This window comes from Haliotis cracherodii, unplaced genomic scaffold (genome assembly GCF_022045235.1).
Source record: "Haliotis cracherodii isolate W230 unplaced genomic scaffold, xgHalCrac1.p SCAF_3, whole genome shotgun sequence".
In the NCBI taxonomy this organism is placed as follows: domain Eukaryota; kingdom Metazoa; phylum Mollusca; class Gastropoda; order Lepetellida; family Haliotidae; genus Haliotis; species Haliotis cracherodii.
The window spans coordinates 14,734,311-14,757,726 of record NW_027266286.1 but is presented as its reverse complement, the minus strand read 5'-3'; the positions used below and the strand labels follow the sequence as shown (position 1 = coordinate 14,757,726).

General features: G+C 40.3%; 1 protein-coding gene across 1 annotated transcript; it reads left to right on the top strand.

Moving 5' to 3' along the window:
- The first annotated feature begins 8,260 nt into the window (after positions 1-8,260).
- LOC139474678 (putative transferase CAF17 homolog, mitochondrial) lies at positions 8,261-20,513 on the top strand. Its single transcript, XM_071257775.1, has 7 exons — positions 8,261-8,360; positions 12,010-12,333; positions 12,879-13,028; positions 15,766-15,907; positions 16,462-16,605; positions 17,923-18,022; positions 20,136-20,513. Exons 2-7 carry the CDS (start codon positions 12,058-12,060, stop codon positions 20,368-20,370), a joined length of 1,047 nt encoding a protein of 348 aa, XP_071113876.1. The 5' UTR covers positions 8,261-8,360; positions 12,010-12,057; the 3' UTR covers positions 20,371-20,513.
- Positions 20,514-23,416: the final 2,903 nt, after the last annotated feature.

Here is a 23,416-nt window from a genome sequence, read left to right as displayed (position 1 = left end):
TTGCTGCCGACCAACAAATTAATAATTCAGGGACCCTTGTTTGATTACGGCTATTAAAGCATATTGATGAATAAAGCGACATCAGTGTCTTTGTAACTAAAACAGCAGTCAAGCTCATCTAAGGATGGTTTGTGTGTAACAATCCCATTAATTATATTAACAGTCCTTGTGATAAGCATATGTTGCAGACTAAAAGAGTTGTAATTACTTAATTACAGTACGGTGATACTGCTATATCTGATAGCGAAGCAGGCTATTACTGTAGCTGTGCATCCTCCCGAGGCAAGGGAGTTAACTGACTACAGAAGTCCAGTTTCCACCCTTGCCGAACTAGCTGGAATTTCCAGGCGCAACCAGTGGCTATTACGAGTTAAGTCCCTTTTATGTCCCTCCTACTGACCAATCCATCACTCATATCACGTTTCGGTAATATATACTCATACCGTTGTCAAGCCTTATGTGCGCGAAATACGCATATGTCGGAATGCGCACGTAAAATTCCTAATTTAAGGATCTACACCCAAGCGTCGCCTTTACAGTAATTAAAGAAGTTGTTATCCATAAATTGTCTCTACTTTGTCATCTGTCATCTTCTAAGTAATGCCTATCAAACAATTCACTTGCATATTCTTCAAACAAAATGCCCCCCCCCCCCAAGTGAAAACGATCTGATCGATAACCAAGATCTTTATTGTAAAAATACGGATCGTACGCCGCGAAAAAACATCAAACACTTGAGCACCTTGATTAATAACATGATTGCAAAATACCTGTCGACGCCCAATTGGCCATACACATGTTTTGCAAATCCTGCAGTCAACCGAATCTGCACGTTGACATCCATTTAGTTCGTTACGCGATTTTGATTGGACTATGCACAGACTCGTTAGTCCAGCCAAAATGTAACTCCGGGAGCACGAGAGCTGGACCTTTAAAGTCAGATAACGCCCTTGCCTCGGGAAGATGGCGGCTGTGAGTCCGCCTGTGTCTTTGAAAAAATAATTGGTCCTCATTGCATACCTAAAGAAATATTGTTCTCAGGAAATGCTGAATGCCCTGGAAAAAATCTTCGGCTCGGCACAGATAGAAATACGTGTTTTGAATTAGTGACTGAAACCACATTTGTCTCTAACGGAAATACCACGCCCTTCCTAGAATATTCAACGTGGGTCCCTAGTTGTGGGTAATATAAAGCACAAAATTCCCAGGATGCAGGACCTTAATTGTTTGTTGTTCAACGCCGCACTCAGCAATATTCCAGCTAAATGACGGCGGTTAATCAGACAATCTAGTAATTACTATTGTGAGCAACGATCCACGCCGTAGCTGTTAATTAGATTAATTAAATAAATATTCGTTGTGTTCTTTGTAATTCCTGCATTCTGATCAGCTGAATTGGTCACGTGTTATTGCATTCATTTCCCAATGAATGTAAACATTTAAGCCACGCCCACCGAAGCGGACTACTTTTTATTACTTAGGAATGTCGGGGAATCCCAATATTACAGTCGAGGGAATTCCCTTTCTCCTCACGTGTATCGTCATGCACGGGACATTTAGCGATATTCATGCATATTCATTGTCCAAACCACCCATTAAGACCGAAGGCCGAGAAGGAATGAAACAGCAAACGTGCAGTCTCCCTCGGCTGTTTTTTTCCACTTGCCACAAATTCCATGTCTTCGAGTTTAAATTCTAAGCAGCACTTTCCAATTGTGTCTTCCCATTCTCAGAGAACTAAATAAATGTTTGAGTCTGGCGGTGACTGACCATGTCATCCGAAACCTTCTCCCGGAAATATTTGATCCGGTTCGTTACTGTCTGACTCATTCGTCACCACTCGCCCCTTTCCGTAACCTGCAAGTTGGTCACGAATGGGTTTGACTGTTGCAGTTCTTCTCACCTCTTGCCTTGATTGACAGGTCCTATGAACCTTGTTTTGATCCTACTCTCCGTTGAGTGGCTACTGACTTTGTAGGCGTGTCAAGTTATGTGCATAAATCAAACAATCACCTGATTCATGTCACGCCACAGCATGTACTCATACATCTGGAATGTTTATCAATCTCGTCATTTTTGTCTGCTTTATTATTTACAAATGATGTTACGCGGATTCATACCGTTTTCAAATCGGTTTTTCGATTCATATCTGAATGAACCGAAATAAATACAGTAAATCCTTAATACACACACACACACACACACACACACACACACTTCATTTCTTCAGTAAAATACGATTTGCAGCGGTCTCATTAGAATGATAAATACAAAAGTCCAAAGATGAGCTGTATAATTTACTCAACCGGTTTCACGCATGTGATTTTCATATATATATATATATATATATATATATATATATATATATATATATATATATATATATATATATATATATGTGGCAGATACATATTATTGTATTATATAGTTATGTAAATATTAGTTTTAAGTCATTTAAGTGTTGCATTGATATTTGTATACTGACAATTGCATTATGAATTGCAGGTGTATTATTTCCGATTTTAACTAATGAATGTATTTTTTCTATCAACAGGTTTGGTCATTTTTTGATACAGGCTATAATTATAAGGACACAGAAGGTTGAGTCTATTATTAGCTCTATAGTTAGTTTCATTCTAATATGATTAAGGGTAGATAGGTAGGGCTACCACATTATTACGTGGCCTGATTTCATGAACACCGATTGGATCATTCAAACTCTTGCCCTCTTTCCTAATTCAAAGCTGCACTTCACAGTCACTCTTTGCACCATCAGGATTGTTATGCCATGGAGTCATAAACAAATGCAAATACCTCACAGGTTAGTTTTATCTCTTACATTGGTTTATGAGTGTGTACACTTTATATGTTATATTTGTATTGTGTGGATATAAATAAAATAAGTAAATTCAACCTTAATAATGGTAAATCTAACCTAAATGTAAAAAACACTTCAGTCAGGTTCTAGTGCATCTCAGAGTATAGAATCAATACAAAAACTATCAAATAACTCATATAATTCATTCAGGTAATTATATTTTCCCTATGAGTGAATTGTTGCATGTTTGAGTGTTTGATTGATTGACTGATTTCATATATGAGAGGAAGAATAGTGTATATGTGAATGTAAGTACGAATGTGATTTTAGCCTAAGTTGTTTTGATGTGTTCCAGGTATTGGTAATGATAATAGCTATGTTGATTTGTAGTTACTGTAGAATTAATGTTGCATATTGTTTACACGGATTTTAGGTACGCTTGGTATACCTGGCTTGGCGGAGCTTGGTGAACGTCGTGTGCACCCTAGTGCCATACACCGGATAGGAATTATGCTATTTTGCATCTCGTATGTTTATGTGATACTGAGTATCACATCTATTCTATTTAATATGCGTATTGCATTAAGACGTCTGTGTCATATTTAATTTGAAGATATGAGTTAATCAAGGAGTTATCTCCCCTTGTTGTATTGTCATACGATCTGTCATTTTTGTTTCACCTAATTTGTGTAATGGACTGTTTTTTAAGCCTCAGGTATATTGTATGACGCTATATATATATTGAATGATATATTGTTTCAGGGTGTGTTTAATTGACCGGGAATAAAACGTTCTCACCCCGTAACCAGTGTCTTGGACTTTTGATGTTGCCTCCACACTAAAATCGGTTACATATATATATATATATATATATATATATATATATATATATATATATATATATATATATATATATATATATATATATATATATATATATATATATATATATATATATATATATATATATATATATAATTTTAAACAATTTCAGAACACGATCATTGCATGAAACTTTAATTACTTAACAATGATATATGTACACAACAATGATTTCCGGAATGTTATAAAGTTTAAAGTCAAATCAAATCCTGAATAAGCGAAATAACGTTTGAGCTCTGGGACCAAAACGCTATTAAGGATAACTTTTTTCAAGATATGCGATAATTGACACGTACAATAAATGAAAAGAAAATGATCATCTGGAGTGAGTGAGTGAGTGAGTGAGTGAGTGACACAACATTCAGCATATGCAATTGTATCACGGGATTCGCAGTTGATCGAATCTAGACCAGACAAACCAGAGGGTGATATCATGAGCAACATCTCACACCATCAGCTGATCTAATCAGCTGACAGTTGGTAGATTAGGTACTGGTACTATTTTTGACTACTACCTACTACTATCGAAAAAATACAAGAAAATCCACAGTTTATCGATGTCTTTTGTTATAGTATTTAAGTCCCATTTTATCACAAGAACGGGATACAGGTACAGATACAAGGAGTACATGTCCCCATGCTCCGTCCAACAGTACGTGTAGTCAATCTGGTTTTTTAGACTGTAAAGATTTAAAAAATATTAAATGTTTTTACCTTCTTGGTCGAAGCATCACCATTTATCAACACATCCGTAATTTCTGATTCCATGCTGTTGATGTGGCCGTATCCCTGTTACCATTACAACACTGAACGACAAGGCTGTTCAGTATAAAACAAACCGATATCAAGTTAAGGTGGACTTTGGCGTAGTTGTGATACGACAGATCACATATCACATGAAACACTGATAGCCGTCAGCGTTGTTTCGAAAGACGTGATACATATCAATAAGATTTAACACGTGCACATCACATGGAACAGGGTTTTGGATAATAAATAATTATTTTTATGCTTCAAAATGTGACCAATCAGGGAGCAGAACTACTGACCCCATATGAGCCCGAATATTGTTAGTAAAAATCTTAGATGGTTGTTACTGAACTAATATGAGACCGTTTTCCGTCAGTAACAACCATCTTCGATTTTACAACACCCACATCACATATTTCACATGGAATTTCTTGTACAGAAATTCTTTATTCGACATTGTTGTTTTTTTTATATCATTAAGTGTGACGTGCAAGGACAATAATCTTTATTGAAATCATTTTCGTGACTTTATTAATAAAACTTATTGAGTAGTCGACGAAGGAGGGGAATTGAGCAGAAAGAGGGCTTCTGCATATGATAATGCCCTGAAAAAAAATCGTTACCGTTATTAGAGCTTAAATGGGTAGAATTTTTAGCTAATCAACAGAAGAATATAACTTAAAACAGCAGCTTACGTTTAGTAGCTGTACAAAAATACTCCCAAAACGGAGGTCACTGATTGGCGCTTGCAGCTTGATGACGTCGTAAATTGGACGACGTTTTTGAGGTGTGAGTTGTTCCCCATAGACGTAGCTGGGCAGCGTAGATAAACGCAATGGCCGAACGATCGCATCCTTAAGGGGGAAATATGTGACAATCGGTATTGGGAGAAAGTGGTTCAGATAATCGACGTAAAAGTTGTTTTCCGCCTCTCGTGGTTTATTCTCCCTGCAGGGGGCACGGGTGGCCTAGCCGTCTAAGGCGCTGTGCAGAGTTGCGCCCCGTGGACACGCTAGAAACCTATGATTGTGGGTTCGAATCCCGGTTCGCCCCGGTTATGTTGCTGGGTTTGTCAGCACCATACCCGTGCTCGTGGGTTTCAACGAAGTGGTAAACGTCTAAGACCTGCATCACTTCGGGATTTCCTCCCACATTAAGCGTACACGCCGTGATGTAACTGGAATACTGTTAAATGCGGCATTAAACACAACTCACTCACTCACTATTCTCCCTGCAGTGTTTTATTGTTTGATAATTAACTCCCACTCGTCGTATATTTCTTAATAACAACGTCATAGAACATACAGGGTAACGTCACAATAAAGACACATCACGCCAATGACGTCACATAACAATGGAATATAAAGCAGCTCGTCGTTAGGCAAAAGAGGACTGCTATCACGATTGTTTCATTTATTGGTTTTAGGTTAACGCCGCGCTCAGCAATATTCCAGCTATATGATGGCGGTATGTAAATAATGGAGTCTGGTCCAGACAATCCAGTGATTAATATAATTAGCTTGGATGCGCGCAATTGGGATCGGTTACATGTATCATCCAAGTCAGCCAGCCAGCGAATTCCTGGGCTCGATTGTAGCGTCACCAGTGGCTATTATGAGTTATGTTGCGCAATTTTGATTGGACTATGCATAGACTCGTTAGTCCAGCCAAACTGTAACTCCATAATACCAGCCTAGTTCGGCAAGGGTGGAAACTGGACTTTTATAGTCAGTTTACTCTCTTGCCTCGGGAAGATGGAGGTATCCAGGTCTCGCATCTAAATGAGAGGTTTCACTCCTGCATCCTCCAGAGTCAGAGAACATTTCAAACGTATCCAATCTGATTCCACTAAACAAAGTAGAATCAAAGTCAGACTCGTGGTAAGACGTGTCATCAAGTATACGTAGGTTTTGCCGAACCTTCTCACTCGTCTCCATAGGTAGGTGTAGAAACTATTTGCACGGTCCTCGTTTGAGTCGCATGTATGGAATACTGTAAGGGACATTCTCGCGATCTCGACCTTTGGAAACGAGCTAAATATGCCCAAAACACGAGAATGCGAGATCGCGAGAATGTCCCTTACAGAATTCCATACGTATGACGTATGTTGGACAATGTCCTTCTTTTACCCTTGAGTGCATGAACAAAGCCATATCGAGCGCTGGTTGCACTTTTTCACTCTGAATTTTTTAACGCACTGCAGGAAGAGCACGTTCAGAGTGGCCAGGGAAATCGTGGCTCAGAACCAACTGCGTGACGTCATCATAATGGTTTAACATGAGGGAAATGGTGCTTTTAGATATGGGTATTTGGGCTGAATTGGTCGTCGTACACATAAACCGTATTACAAATTTGTACCCCAGGTACCTTACTGTTTTCTGAAATATAAATCAATTTCAAGATATAGCATTGCAATTGATTGGCCAAGCAATGTTTGGTTCCCTTATAGTCCTTAAACCTGAAGGCTAGCGGACAACTTTTTTTCGCCTGTGTTGCTTCGTTGCTTTGAATGATGTAATTCATTTCGTATCGTTGTCTACACGTTATTGTGTTAATGATAAAGTACGCTGTCCGTGAAGACACCAGTACTATTGTTGATGGATTTAAAAAAAAAATTGACTTCAATATTTGTTTTGAGTTTATGGAAGTATAATCATAAAAACGCTGTGCAGAATTTGCGCAAATGCGCTACGCAATCCCAGATCTATGTACCCTATCTTGGCAATGTATGGTTGGCATTAATTGACGACGCGGCCGTTACATGATGTGGGAATCGGTAAGGAAGCCTAAATTCCGTAAGACTTCAAAGGCACCGCGGTCTCGTGCATTGCCGAATCCCCATGCCCTGGACCCAGTGACATATTTGAGTGTTCCAATTTTTGATAGGGTATTTCAGTAGAACGGTAACTGATGTAGCGTATCTTCAGTACCCATACGACAACGGGCCCCTTAAGATTTATTAAACCATTATTTTGTCAGAGCAAAGACGTATAGTAGATATATATAGAGACATATTTATCATTCAAAACTGGCTCCCACAGGAGATATCGCTTGGATTAGATCAAGAGATATATCTACACTGTAGATATCGCTGCAATGAAATTACATCACAATGCTTTGCAAACCATTGTGACGTCACCGGTTACCATGACGTCACAATCAAATGACATCACTAATGGCTCTGCTTCTGAAGCTGTTAGCAGTACTTTTTACACTGAAAACACGGCTAATTACTGTCTACAAATTGAAGAAGTTGGGAGAATGGTGTTGGATGATAAATAAAATCTAACCCTCGTGTCTTTTGATATCATATATATCAACACTCGTTGATAAAAGTGGCAAAAATCCTCGGCAAGCCTCGGAATTTTTCCACTTTTATCAACTCGTGTTGATATATTTGATATCAAAAGACATTCGGATGAGATTTTCTATATATACGTCTTTGGTCAGAGGAATCTTGTTGTCAACCTATTGGATATTGTTTAAAAGCAATTCTCACATCTTACTTACACAAGCAATATTTGGCATAACTTGATTGATAAATTACAAGACGTTAAGAGAGCAATAACATTGAGCGTTAATGATCTATATCCAAATAAAGCGGTGCTCCAGATACTCGATTTACAATCGAAGAGGGCCAAGAGTATAACTCTTTTTTTCTTGAAGTTACAGATTTTGTATTAAGTTGAACTAGTTCTTCTCTCTGACTCGCTTCTACCATTGCGCTAAATGTTTCATACGTTTTAGTTTAGCCAGAACCCAGTTGACAGTTTTTATGTAAGGGACATAACTCTCATCTTCGCATCATGATTCGGACAGATTTCTCTCCGGACAAGATATGTTTATGTAGAACAATATCGTAATAGTATTGCTCCTGGATGGTGCTTGAGAGAACGCATCTTTTTCAATGGTAAGCAAATCCTTTGACCGACTGTAGCTTGAGGAGAATGTGTCTGAGAAGACCAGCGGGGTACCTGCAGCCGATATCAGCTGCTGACTGTTTCGAAGGCTAGCCTGATCGTATTCGTAAACCTGCCCTACTCCTTGGTTATTTCAGGGACGTTAAATATAGATCGTGTCCCTGCCAGTGCTTGTTTGTTTGTTGTTTACGCCACAGTCAGCAATATTCCAGTTAAATGGCGGCGGTCTGTAAATAATCGAGTTTGGAGCAGACATAGCCGAGAGTCGCGATGGGGTTCTACAGTCAAGACATATCATGACTGTAGTGCCCCATCGCGGCACTCGGCAAGGCAAGCATGGGTTGCTGAAAACCTCCAAATGTTTTATAAGTATGCATTGCCGCTCAATCGTTTAAATCATATTTATATTTGAGGGGGGATACGGGCGGAAGTCTTACGATCATACCCCGGATGTTCACGTGTGGAACTGATTAAGGCCAGTAAGAGCTTTACGTTAAAGGCTGCTTGTGATGGGTCCATCTAGTATTGAACGTTATCGAGATGACAGCTGCACTGATCATAATGTGCATTTAGGAATCATTCATCCCTGTTTTGCGATATCTAATATGATTTTAATGATTTCGAATTCATGATCTTGAATTAAACTCAGTGTCAAGACCCAAAAAGAATACACTGGTCAATGTCTGGTGTTTATTTACATGCAGTCGTCATATAGCAAGATTATTGCAGTGTTAAACAGCAAACAAACAAGCACGCATGATATGAGCGTGGAGTTCTCTTTCATTATATAATATGCATGTAAGTTTGGGGAGCTTGAGTTTTTGCTACTGATTTGAGAGTGGTTAGTCTAGCGTAGTATGAGTACCTACATCTATGTAGTTTAATGTTTCATGATCTTGAATCATTCAGTGACCAAACCCTGAGTTTAGTCAAGGTTTCCTAAGGGGATTAAAATGAAATATGGGATCAAATTGAAAAATAAATATTTATTGTTTCATGCCACAGTTGGCAGCATTCTAATTATTTCGAGTCAAGGCCAACCAGGGATTGATAGCTTGATAAACACCTTAGGGTCACGGAGCCTTAGTACCCAATCATCATTTCCTTAAGCCCAAAATAAGTAAGTCAATTAACATATTCCCAATTAGCTGCAGTCAACACTCAACCCTAAAATATGAATTTCTTCCAGAAAATTAGATATTTAGTTAGATCAACACCTCAAAAGTTGTCCATTTGGTGGTGTGACTATGAATACATCAGGCTCACATTCTGAAAAGTCTTTTTCCAGTCAACAACAGACTAGTAATTCTTCTTTTTGTAAGGGATACTTGTTATCATGGTTACTGAATACTGATATTTTAAGATTCTAATTTCTACTGAATCTTAGAACATGACAGCAAAACAGTGTTGTGCATATAGGCCATGAATCACATCTTCCAGGACTGTATGTTGAATATGGGCTAGAAAACGTACATAGGCCAACATACAAAGGCAGCCTTCTCGAAATCTGCTCCCCGTGGTCTGTTCGGAGAGCAAAAGGTCCAGGGTTAAATCATCAGCCGCGTCATACCAAAAGACGTTAAAAGATGGTACTTGTATACTGTGTCTGAGTGGGGTATTCATGTTATTGTTAAGCTGCAGCATGGTATCTCATCAGTCCAGAAGGGGCGGTCGGGTAGCCTAGTGGTTAAAGCGTTCGCTCGTCACGCCGAAGACCAGGGTTCGAATCCCGACATGGGTACAATGTGTGAAGCCCATTTCTGGTGTCCCCCACCGTGATATTGCTGGAATATTGCTAAAAGCGGCGTAAAACCAAACTCACTCACTCGTTAGTCCAGACTGGTGCAAACACACATGCACGCACGCAAGCACGCACACACACACACACACACGCGTGTAAGTGCAACAATCTTGAATGCGATATTAAACACCATTCCACCTTGAAATCTGCTCAAATACGGCCTGAAGTTGTTGTACAATACTTGCTTACAAGTAATGATCAGTATATGACGTGAGAAGTTATGAGAAGATATAAATATGTCCATGCTGAATATCTTTTCAGGGATTTATGCCCATGGAATGGAAATTTGGAGGGGGGGGGGGGGGGAATTACTATTTTATTCATATTACCTTAAGTTCAGATGTATTTAACATTGCATTCAATGCAGTTATGTCAAAACAAAGCATTAACGCCTCTTCCTGTTTAATGTTGTTATCAGTGGAATACACGACACATCTTTCTAAACATTCATTGCCTTAGTTCTAATTCTATGTATTGGGAGGTGTTTAACTCACTTAAAGAATTCCACTGGAAAGCAGGATGTGTCTTTTGTCTTTGTACCAAAGGGAAGGAATTGGTAAATATGAAGTAAAATGAAACCCATCAATCATATCTATGAAAACGTTCAATTGATTAATTAAATCTTCTGCTTCTGTAGTTTTCCCATCTGCCCATTATTAAGATAAGTAAACTAATAATTTAACTATAAACAGTTTCAAACACAATAACATTATTACATTATGGATTGCGACTTCATTATTCTCTCTGTATGATGTTTCAATAAAGATGCAATTACCTTGACCAAACTCGTACCTCCATGATTTGCTTTGTGGAGGTACTAGCATCTGTACCAATATGTCACTCTGTCTTCATTGCACACATTATTATTGTGTGTTTGTTTGGTTTTTAACGCTGCGCTCAGCAATATTCCAGCTATGTGACCACAGTCAGTAAATAATCGAGTCAGACAATCCAGAGATTGACATCATAAGCATCGGTCTAAGCAATTGGGATACAACTGCATGCAAGGTGGCCTGACAATCATCGTCGCCTTTAACAGCAAGCACAGGTTGCTGAAGACCTATTCTAACCCAGATCTATGGTTTTAATGAGTGAGTGAATGTTTGTTTGTCTATTTGATGTTTAACGCCGCACTCAGCAATATTCCAGCTATATGACGGCTGTCTGTACAAGACAATTCAGTGATTGACATCATGAGCATCGATCCATTTATTTGGGATACAATGGCATGCATCAACCAAGTCAGCGAGCCTGACCACCCGATCCTGTTAGTCGCCTCTTACAACAAGCATTGTCGCCTTTTACAGCAAGCATGTGTTGCTGAAGACCTATTCTACCCCGGGCCTTCACATGTTCCGTATAATTGAACCATACACATGATAAACAATTTCAGATCAGAACGTTATTATGGCATCAAAGTTCTTCCTATCATATTTATGCATATGAAATAATCAATAAAAGGTTTTAATAAAGTCCTTTTTAAGTCATCGTCATATTTTCTACTTCTTCTTCAAAATAGCATGATGGATGTAGCTGAAATCAAGTCTGGGCCAGACAATCCAGTGATTTATATTATGAACATCGATCTACGCAATTGGGATACCATGACATCAGTGAGCCTGACCACCTGATCCCATTAGACACCTCTTATGACAAGGATTGTGGATATTTGTTACTAGGGGTTCAAGTTTGTTCAAGGCATCAGATAATTAGGATATTGTTGGGTATGATGTTAAACAACAAACAAACAAACAAATTTACCATTATGATAATTTTTTTACAGAAACCTCAAACCTGTTAAATATATTTCTGAAGTACATTCATGTGTTTTCTTGTAGGCATCTACAGGTGACTGAGTAATTATACTCCAAGCAATAAGAAGCAAGATGTTTTGCCAGAGGGCACTAGCTAAGATCTCCAGAAGCCTGACAAGATGCACAACAAGACCTGCCCTGGGCTCGCTGCAGGGCGTGCTGCGGTCACTGTGGCAGGTGTCCCGAGCCAGCTCCACACAGGGCACGCTGCACGAGCTGAAGACTCGGGGGTTGGTGGAGCTGAGTGGTCGAGACACCGTGGACTTCTTACAGGGTCTTGTTACCAGCGATGTTGCTGCCTTGGAGGGAGATGTAACCTCTCAGTACTCCATGATGCTTAATGTGCAGGTACACTATATTCACTAACTCTTCACTTTAGGCAAAACATTTCTAATCAACATCGACATACAACTCCAATGTCCCTGAAAATATTAAATGTATGATTTTCATATGTTTTCAATATCCATAAGTAAGGATTCAATATGTGTTCAATATCCATAAGTAAGGATTCAGTATGTGTTCAATATCCATAAGTAAGGATTCAATATGTGTTCAATATTCATAAGTAAGGATTCAGTATGTGTTCAATATCCATAAGTAAGGATTCAATATGTGTTCAATATTCATAAGTAAGGATTCAATATGTGTTCAATATCCATAAGTATTGATCCAATATGTGTTCAATATTCATAAGTAAGGATTCAATATGTGTTCAATATTCATTTATTTCATGTATGCATTGAGCATGGTGGACACACCCCTTTGTGTTTGTCATAACTTGTATGGTATAAATTGAGGTAGTTTAGAAAAGGGTCCAAAGTATATTTGACAAAGAGACAAATTCCTAAGTTTCCATGAGATAACGTTTGTAAGACTGGTGCCCTGATGTCCAGGGTCGAGTGCTGTACGATCTGCTGCTGTATCGACACCCGGACAGTGCCATGAGTGGTCAGTCTGACCAGCCACGCCTCCTGCTGGAGTGTGACCGCACCGTGCTGGACGAGATGCTCAAGGTCATCCGCAAATACAAGATCAGAAAGAAGGTGAGGCACAAGCATGTTGAGGAGTCCAACACAGTTGTAGTGACCTGACTTACAGAGTTGGTCATGTTTGTTTGTTTGTTTGTTTGTTTAACGCTGCACTCAGCAATATTCCAGCTATATGACGGCGGTCTGTAAATAATCGAGTCTGGACCAGACAATCCTGTAATTGACATCATGAGCATCGATCCAAGCAATTGGGATATGATGACATGCATCAACCAAGTCAGCGAGTCTGACCAACCGTTCCCGTTAGTCACCTCTTACGACAATTAGTCGCCTTTTGCGGCAAGCATGGGTTGCTGAAGACCTATTCTACCCTGGATCTTCACGGTGGAGTTGGTAATGATTTGACTTGAGAGTTGTTTGTTTCTCATTGAAAATATGTTTTCCCTTGTTTAATTGAACCTATCAGTGACAATGCATAAGAGGCCAGACAAATTTGTTTCTAGATGTACTGATGTGTCTATCCAAAAAGTTAAACAAATAGCCGACGACGTGTTGTCTTTTATTGTAATTCAATGAATACCCTGTGTTGACTTTTCGAGGTTGTATGATTAGAAAACACATTCCTACTCTCACTATCCCGATCTGGTAAGCGATGCTGTGGTTGGTCAGATAAAAGCTCGTTCCAACATGACCCATTATGGGCATGATGGGATGTCCGCAGATCTTTGTTTAGCCGCAGCGAGCACTAAGGTCCGATTTTAATGAGATTGGTTGAAATAATTAGGGATGTCACAATGCAGGTACTGTAAATCTGGAAATTAATGCATCCCCAAATTAATACGACTGCTAACCCCTAGCCCAAAATGTGACCCAATATCTATGCGATTCCCCCCACCCCTTCCCCAGTGGAATGATGCATATCCTTACTTTAATCCAATAAAACTGCAAATATCATCGCTTATTAGCACTGAGAAGAGCACTTCCGTAGAAACAATAAACAGTGTTTTCCTAATAATAACACACAGTTTATCTGATTACTCTGTTGAGTGGCATTAACATGATTAAGGTTCAAAGGCAATACACAACTGAATCAACAACAGTTCACTGATTGGTATGCGGAGAAGGTGTCAACAAGCTTGACACGAGTGGGTAGAACTCTTGACCCCAGCAGTGATAACTCACCGGATGCCCAATGTGTAATTCCTATTCTTTGAATGACATTATTATGAACTTGTGACAACTGCTGCTCAATAAACCGTGTTGGTATTTCCGCCATCCAAAGTGCGCAGTGAGGCCGTCTTATTGTTGATAGTTTTTTTGGAGACATAAATGCGAAGTTAATAAATGCGAGCAAAGACCACTCGCATTTTTCGCATATAATTCATGCTCTCATTATTTTCAAGATTTACAGTATCACATGATACGATACATATCTTGATACAGAAGCCATGACAGCATATGTATGTCGATACTACATATAAGACATTTTGTGTGGAAATCCTAGTCATTGGACTGAGAATAGAGTCCAAAGACTCACTCATAAAGTAAAGGACAACTGACTAATACCCATCAACATGACACTTTATGAGAAAATAATAAGAAACAAACAAGTTTATGTACTGTATTATGACAGGCAGGTAGGAAAAGCTGGTCAGTCTTGTTATCGGGCCGGTTTCATATCAGAAACATTACCAAGAAAGTTATGAGGAATTAAAAAAACAGTTTGTATTGCATATTGATATTGATTATGTTGATGTGAGATCAACAAGGACAATCAATATGTGGTTAAATGTGAATCGATGCCAAATTAAGTGTATCGGGTTTCGTATTGTGCAAAGTTTGGCGACGATGCACCAGTGTACCAGTGAATAGTGACATCATTAGAAATTATACTTTTCTTTCGGGGGGATTGGAAATTAACATGTAATTTATCACTGTAACATTCTTTATATTCATTATTCACTCTCCTTCCTCTTTGCTCCAGAAAACTGTAAAACCAAGAAGAACAAGAATGATTTAACAGTGGTTGTTCTATTTGTAAATTGAGGATTTATAATGTTTTTATAATTGGTTGCGTGAATTCATGCTCATGGTGTGTCAATCACTGGATTGTCTTGTCCTGAACAGAAATTTGAAGAAAAAATACTTTTTGACAAATTTGGTTTAGTCAACTTAGGTGAAATGAAAAAAAATGGGACATTTTATCACCGTTGTTCATAAGAAAGGGTGAATAATATGTCTAAAATTCCTTATTCTAACAAAAAAAATCCAATCAATTATCTTTCAGTATCATTTGGCAATCCTGCTTCCATGATGGTGTGACATACAAGTTTGTTTTCTATTCATTTGTAGGAGTCATCATCTGGAAGTGACTCGTGAAGATCCGGGGTAGAATAGGTCTTCAGCAACCCATACTTGCCGTAAAAGGCGACTATGCTTGTCCTAAGAGGTGACTAACGGGCTCGGGTGGTCAGGCTCGCTGACTTGGTTGATGCATGTCATCGTATCCCAATTGCATGGATCGATGCTCATGATGTCAATCACTGGATTGTGTGCTCCAGACTCAATTATTTACAGACCGCCGTCATATAGCTGGAATATTGCTGAGTGCGGCGTTAAACAACAAACAAACAAAAACATTTTAAAAAATCATCTGGAAGTTGAAATTCATTTTTATTGTTTTTTGGACCAAACATTTTGTTTACAACTACTCAGGGGTAAAAAGGGGCCTTTCACAGCTGTCTGCTCATCCTTTATGAATAAGTTACCAATCATGGGATTCCATTGTCAGGTCAATATCCGCCCTGTGGATGAGGAGTGGAGACTGTTTGCTGTGGTGATGGACGTTGAACAGAGAGGGGTGACAGTCGGGGTACCTGACCCCCGGGTGCCTACGTTTGGGAGGAGGGTTTTACACCCTGCTGACAAGCCAGGTGAGGAGATGTGGTGTGAGGGAGGTGATATTTGATGTTCCTGACCCCTGGGTGTCTTATGTGGGTCTTATGTCTTAGTTATAGTGTGTGTGTGCGTGCGTGCGTGTGTGTGAGGGAGGGTTTCGGGTGGGTTTGGTTGGGGTGGGGAAGGAGGAGAGGGAGGTGGCTGTGGGGATTCCTGACCACCAGGTGTCTAATGTTTAGGTGGGGAGTCTACACCCTGCTGACAAGTCAGCTGAGGAGATGTTGGGTGGAGGAAGAGGGCGGTGAAAGAAGTGTTATAACAGACTCCTGTCATCTTGTATACCCATTCCCGTGGGTAGTAAATGTGCTAAGAATGAAAACTGAGGTGATTCTGAGATTCTGAAACCTATTATGTGGGGATCCTGGCATGGCTAAGGGACACAACTTTGTAGAGCAAAACATGGAAACCTTAGGCTCTAGTCCACCTCGCAATTGTATCAGTAGTCTCTGAAAATATTTTGAGATAGTAAACATACTTTGGATCCTGCACATAGAATATTTAGTTTCTACTTTAACTTTTTGTGCATCAGACCTGGAAGTAGAAGGGATGGAACTGGAGTCGGAGACGGAGTACCACCGGCGCCGCTACATGTGGGGGATCTCAGAGGGGGTGTCGGACCTGCCTCCGGGGAACTGCTTCCCACTGGAGAGCAACCTGGTGTTTCATCAAGGAGGTAAGCCATCTCATCAGCCATCTTCTACACAACCTGCACATGTTCATAAGCTGCGGTTCTTGTCTCAGGGGCAGTAGTGTGAAGCGTCTGTGTTTGATTCCCCTCCTGGGTACAATGTGTGAAGCCCATTTCTAATGTGCCCTGCTGTGATATTACTGGAATATTGCTGAAAGTGACATAGTCCCATCCTTGCTCATTTTGTCTGAGGCCATGTTTCAGGAACGCTTTAACATTTTATTGGTTTGATTGGTATTTCTTAAAGTGTTTTTCACTAAAATGGTTGACTCAAACATTTTTACATTAACCCATGACGGTCCTGGGTAGAATAGGTCTTCAGCCACCCATGCTTGCCGTAAAAGCCGACTATGCTTGTCGTAAGAGGCGACTAATGGGGCCGGGTGGTCTGGCTCGCTGACTTGGTTGATGCATGTCATCATGTTCCAATTTCGTGGATTGATGCTCCTGATGTCAGTCACTGGATTGTGTGGTCCAGACTTGATTTTTAACAAACCGCTGTCATATAGCTGGAATATTGCTGAGTGCTACGTTAAACAACAAACAAACAATGAAAACATGTTAATGAAGTTTAGTTTCCCTCCTTGTCCCAGGGTTCCCATAGATGTGGAAGTTATAAGGTTCAGAAGCATGTGCTGTTTATGTGTTTACCATCCAAATCTCGATTTATTAATGCAAGTTAGTTTGGGTTAACGCTGCTTTTAACAGAATTCCAGTTATATCACGTGGGAGGAAAGCCCAAAGTGATGCAGGTCTCAGACATTTACCACTTTGGTGAAACCCACAAGCACGGGTATGGTGCTGACAAACCTAGAAACATAATCGTGGACCCATGACCATAGGTTTCTGTTGTGCCCAAGGGATGCAACTCTGCATGAGAGTTACGACGCCTTAGATGACTGGGCCACCCTTGTCCCTTATTTATACAAGTAGATGACTCCTTGTTGAGGTGTCGACAATGAGAAACTTGTAGTCGTTTCACCATTTTTGATTTGTAGGTTCATGTAAATTTATGTCATGGCGCATATTGACCAGGGTGCTGTTGTACAGAGCGATCTTAGCGCTAAGGAGATCGTAACTCCCATACCTTAACATAGACTTAAAACAGTCATAGCGCTAAGGTTGTTTTGTACATTGGCACCAAGGAAAATCTGTAAAACAACAAATTAAGTTGGTCTGTCCTTAAAGTATTCCTGCATCTAGAAATGTATGAGAGACACCAGATTCAGTACCCATACATTGTTATCTTGTCAGTTTGATTCCTTAAGTCTGGGATGATGGCTGAGTCTTTTATGTTTGCAGTGAGTTTCCAGAAGGGCTGCTACGTTGGTCAAGAGCTGACCGCCCGGACGCACCACACCGGGGTCACCAGGAAGAGACTCATGCCTCTAGTGTTTGACAGGTATGTGTTCCGTCGTCACGCGACTAATGTGTGTGTTTGTTTGTTTGTTGTTTAACGCCATACACAGCAATACTACAGCTATATGATGGTGGTCTGTACATAATCAAGTCTGGACCAAACAATCCAGTGATTGACATCATGAGCATCCATTCACCCAATTGGGATATGGTGACATGCATCAACCAAGTCAGCGAGCCTGACCACCCGATCCTGTTGGTTGCCTCTTAGGACAAGCGGAGTCGCCTTTTATGGCAAGCATGGGTTGCAGAAAACCTACTCTACCCCAGGTCTTCACGGGTCTGAGTGAGTGAATGAGTGCATTTGGTTTTAGCAATATTCCAGCAATATCACGTTGGGGGACACCGGAAATGGGCTTCCCACATTGTACCCATGTTGGGAATCAAACCCGGGCCTATGGTGTGACAAGCGAACGCTCTATCCACTAGGCTACCACACCTCCCCACTAGTGTGTGACAGATTGTTCGATCATGCCACTGGTGTTTGACATGCTAAATACAATCTATAATTCTGGTAAAAGGTTACTTTGTTGTGCAAAGAGCTGAGAGATGTGTAGCACTAGGGCTGTAACTTTTAATGCAACACAACTGCCCATGCTGTTTAAATCAATGACAGCTTACAGTATCAATAGTTACATTGAAGCTGTGCTACGTAATCTGTACTGATGATTGATGGATATAATAAATTGAACAAAACAAATCCATTGGTTTTGTTTCAATATACAGGGATTTATCTAGACCTGAACAGAGACCGAAATTCGGCCCCAAGTCTGCAGGAAATGTCAGTACAAAATCCCAAATTGGAACAATTTCCCAATTCTTGCTGTTATAGCAATGTCTTTGTAGAGGTGTCTTGTATTCCACTGATGACATGGCATATTGAGGAGGAGGCTTTATTTTTTTTGATATTTTGCATTGAAAGCGATTTGAAATAACCACTAAATTTTTTAAATTAAGTTGAAAAAAAAAAATCAAAATTTTGAGTTAAATAGATATGTTCCCAATATGCCTGCCATGGAATCCAAGACAAAATCACTGACATAACTTATTATGCAAGATGTTTTAGGCTTTGCCATCTTGTCAAGTTATGCCGGGAAGTCTATGTTTAAGGACAGTGCATTGGCTTATCAACAAAGCACAAGGCTACTGCAATAGTTGTATTTATTTCAATAATATTGCAATAGTATGTTTGAACACTAGTATCCAGTGTATTATGGGTGGTGGGGTAGCCTAGTGGTTGAAGCGTTCACCCATCATGCAGACGGCCTGGGTTCAATTCTCCACAGTGTGTGGAGGCCATTTCTTCTGTTCCATGCAGTGATATTGATTGAATATTGCTAAAAGCGGAGTAAAACCATACTCACTCACTCAGTCCCAGTGTATCATATCTCTGTTTTGTTTTCATCAATACCCTGGGTCCTTTCACCACCAACCTTTGTTTTGAGTCCAGGTTGACTGACAGGACACTAAACATAGCCGTCCAATCAAATTATCATGACTGAACCAAGCAGTGATATCCCCCTGTACTTGACTTGCCTTTGCATGTCATCTCAAATACCATCCAGAACATCTTACTGCATTAGGATCCCAATCTTAATACTGAGGAAAACATCTTTCTATGGCGATGAGACCACCTCTAGTGGAAAGGGTATCTGCCCAGAGGGCAGAATATCGTGGTCGATCCGGGGCGAAGGTATACCTATAGACGTTAAAAGATGGTACTTGTTGTCACCCTGCCTGGCGGTTGGCATTAAGGGCGAAATGAGGAATGGTTGGCTCAGGGTCAGTGTACCCTGAGGAGGGTATCCATGTTGAACTGTGGCATGGTATCTCGGTGGGTTAGCATGGGCTAGCATGGGCTAGCACAAGCAGCCACACACACACATCCATGTCGCTAAACACGTTCAATAATCTTGATCAAGGCGTTAAACCACATTTTACCTCACCTCTATGGTGGTGAACTGGCCAGGGTATATATCTTAATAAAATGGAAACGTGATACACTGAATAATTGACAATGTCACGTACTGTAGTGGCTTTATAAACCGCCCACACTAGTCCCCCTGTTTAACATCATCCTGACTGACTGATTTCAGAGATGGCGCTCCCATAGAGACGGGGACGAACATTACAAGAGATGATGGCAAAAATGTTGGCAAATTCAGAAACTCAGTTGGCAAATATGGACTCGGACTGATTCGCATGGCTGATGTCAAAGGTCAACTGTCTGTAGCCAATACGGGTGGAGAGGCTGTTCCAGTGATTACCAACCCTCCCTTGTGGTGGCCGCACGAAGCACAAATACAGTGGAAGACTGAGAGAGGGAAATGATCCCATGTGTTCAACAGACCATGGAAAACTATGAATAGTGCAAAACCTCTTGAGATTACGATACAGATGTTTGTTAATTGTAACAAGATTTTAGTTGTGTTATTGAATATACTGATTGTGAATGTGTGCCTGTTGTTTTTTTACTTTATGATCGTGGAGTCTGAAATTGTTTTTGGAGATGGGTCCTTCCCATGCTGTTCATCTCAACTAACAATACTTGCAAGGCCAAATCGGTATCTGAAATAGTTTCCCGAGTCACCTCTTGGCCTGATAGTTTAGGCTGTCACAGGGATTTATCTAGACCTGCTTAGAGGCCGATATTGAGCCCAAGTCTGCAGCAAATGGAAGTAAAAATATCCAAATTGGAATTATATGTTTCTCAATTCCTGCTGTTATTGTTATAGCTAATGTTATGGCTTGGTAGAGGTGACTTATATTTCATTGAGAACAGGACGTGAGTGGAAGAGGTTTGAATGCTTAGTTAAACATTATTGCAGTGAATGCAGTGTTAATATTTAAAAATATAATACCCCTAAATTCAGGAAAATAAGAATGTTATTAAAAAAATCCCAATTTTTGAACAACATAATGATTTTCCCCAATTTGCCTGTCAAGGGCACTCAGTTTATAATTCCAGATGAACTGCTGCTGTCGAGTAAACCCATCCTGTGTGTCTGCTTTGATAATCCCTCCTGTCAAGTAAACCCATCCTGTGTCTACTTTGATAATCCCTGCTGTCGAGTAAACCCATCCTGTGTCTACTTTGATAATCCCTCCTGTCAAGTAAACCCATCCTGTGTGTCTGCTTTGATAATCCCTCCTGTCAAGTAAACCCATCCTGTGTCTACTTTGATAATCCCTGCTGTCGAGTAAACCCATCCTGTGTCTACTTTGATAATCCCTCCTGTCAAGTAAACCCATCCTGTGTGTCTGCTTTGATAATCCCTCCTGTCAAGTAAACCCATCCTGTGTCTACTTTGATAATCCCTGCTGTCGAGTAAACCCATCCTGTGTCTACTTTGATAATCCCTGCTGTCGAGTAAACCCATCCTGTGTCTACTTTGATAATCCCTGCTGTCGAGTAAACCCATCCTGTCTGTCTACTTTGATAATCCCTGCTGTAGAGTAAACCCATCCTGTCTGTCTTCTTTGATGATCCCTGCTGTCGAGTAAACCCATCCTGTCTGTCTACTTTGATAATCCCTGCTGTAGAGTAAACCCATCCTGTCTGTCTTCTTTGATGATCCCTGCTGTCGAGTAAACCCATCCTGTCTGTCGACTTTGATAATCCCTGCTGTAGAGTAAACCCATCCTGTCTGTCTACTTTGATAATCCCTGCTGTAGAGTAAACCCATCCTGTCTGTCTTCTTTGATGATCCCTGCTGTCGAGTAAACCCATCCTGTCTGTCTACTTTGATAATCCCTGCTGTAGAGTAAACCCATCCTGTCTGTCTTCTTTGATGATCCCTGCTGTCGAGTAAACCCATCCTGTCTGTCTTCTTTGATAATCCCTGCTGTCGAGTAAACCCATCCTGTCTGTCTTCTTTGATAATCCCTGCTGTCAAGTAAACCCATCCTTAGGGGGCTAAAACAAGGACTGGTCGGCTCGGAGTCAGTATACTGTGTCTGAGAAGGGCATTCATGTTAAACTGCCACATGGTATCTCAGTGAGCTAAATCGGCATCAGTCCGGAATAATACAAACAGTCTCACACACACGCACGTACGCATGCACGTCGCTATATAAGTGCAATTGTCTTGGGCACAACGTTAAGCCCCATTTCACCTAACCTCACCCAAACAACTTAATACCTGTAACAAAAAATGTGTGAAATCAGTTGAATATCCATATTTCTTTATCATATTCTCATTATAATTGAGAATATTTATCCCCAAAACATCTTGAGTGGGCATCTAGAAACATGCTCTGTCCATCTGTCCCGAGCGTTGCCCTTCTTTAACCCCATTAATATTTCTATACACATAAGGCGAGCGCTGAACTTGTGCCGTTTGCTATTCGCAAAATATAAAACAAAAGAGAAAAGAAAAACTGTTGTCTTTCCGATCAACAAGGTTGACTTTTGTCAAATATGGGTAGGGTATGTTTCCAGGGATTAATTAATAAATCATTCAATATTTCGTAGTGAGATGTTGTATTCTCATTGAGGATGTGCTGAACTTGTGTGTTTAAGCTTGTCAGGAAATGTTAAACAAAATACATATGGAGTTGTGAAATGTTGTATTATGTACGAGGGTTAATCGAAAAGTCCCAGGCCTCATTGTCAGCTCCCAAGACAAACACCACTAGTGCCGCAGAATAAATGCATTATGTCATCTTCAAATATGTCCTTGTTGATTCACAATATCAGATTGTTGACGTGATGAATGATGTTAATTGTGTTGTTTGGGTTATGTTGAGATGGTTTTGCATGCACACACGCAGGCACGCACACACGCATGCACGCTGGGTACATGGTTTTTCATTTCTCAAAAACGACTATAAAACAATCAAAGCTGTTGTAAATGCAGTCTATTTCTTATTAAGAAGGCAATTACATATGCAGTTTAAGCTTACTCAGGAGATGTTTAGCAACACCTTACATTCTTTGAAAACTGAAAGAAATGTATGTGTACAGTTTGATAAATGTTTCCAGATTGGGATGACACCTATATGCTACATGAGCGCACCACACTTCGCCTATATGCTGCAACAGCACACCACACCTCACCCACATACTGTAACAGCATGCCACACCTCGCCTACATACTGTAACAGCATGCCACACCTCGCCTACATACTGTAACAGCATGCCACACCTCGCCTACATACTGTAACAGCATGCCACACCTCGCCTACATACTGTAACAGCATGCCACACCTCGCCTACATACTGTAACAGCATGCCACACCTCGCCTACATACTGTAACAGCATGCCACACCTCGCCTACATACTGTAACAGCATGCCACACCTCGCCTACATACTGTAACAGCATGCCACACCTCGCCTACATACTGTAACAGCATGCCACACCTCGCCTACATAC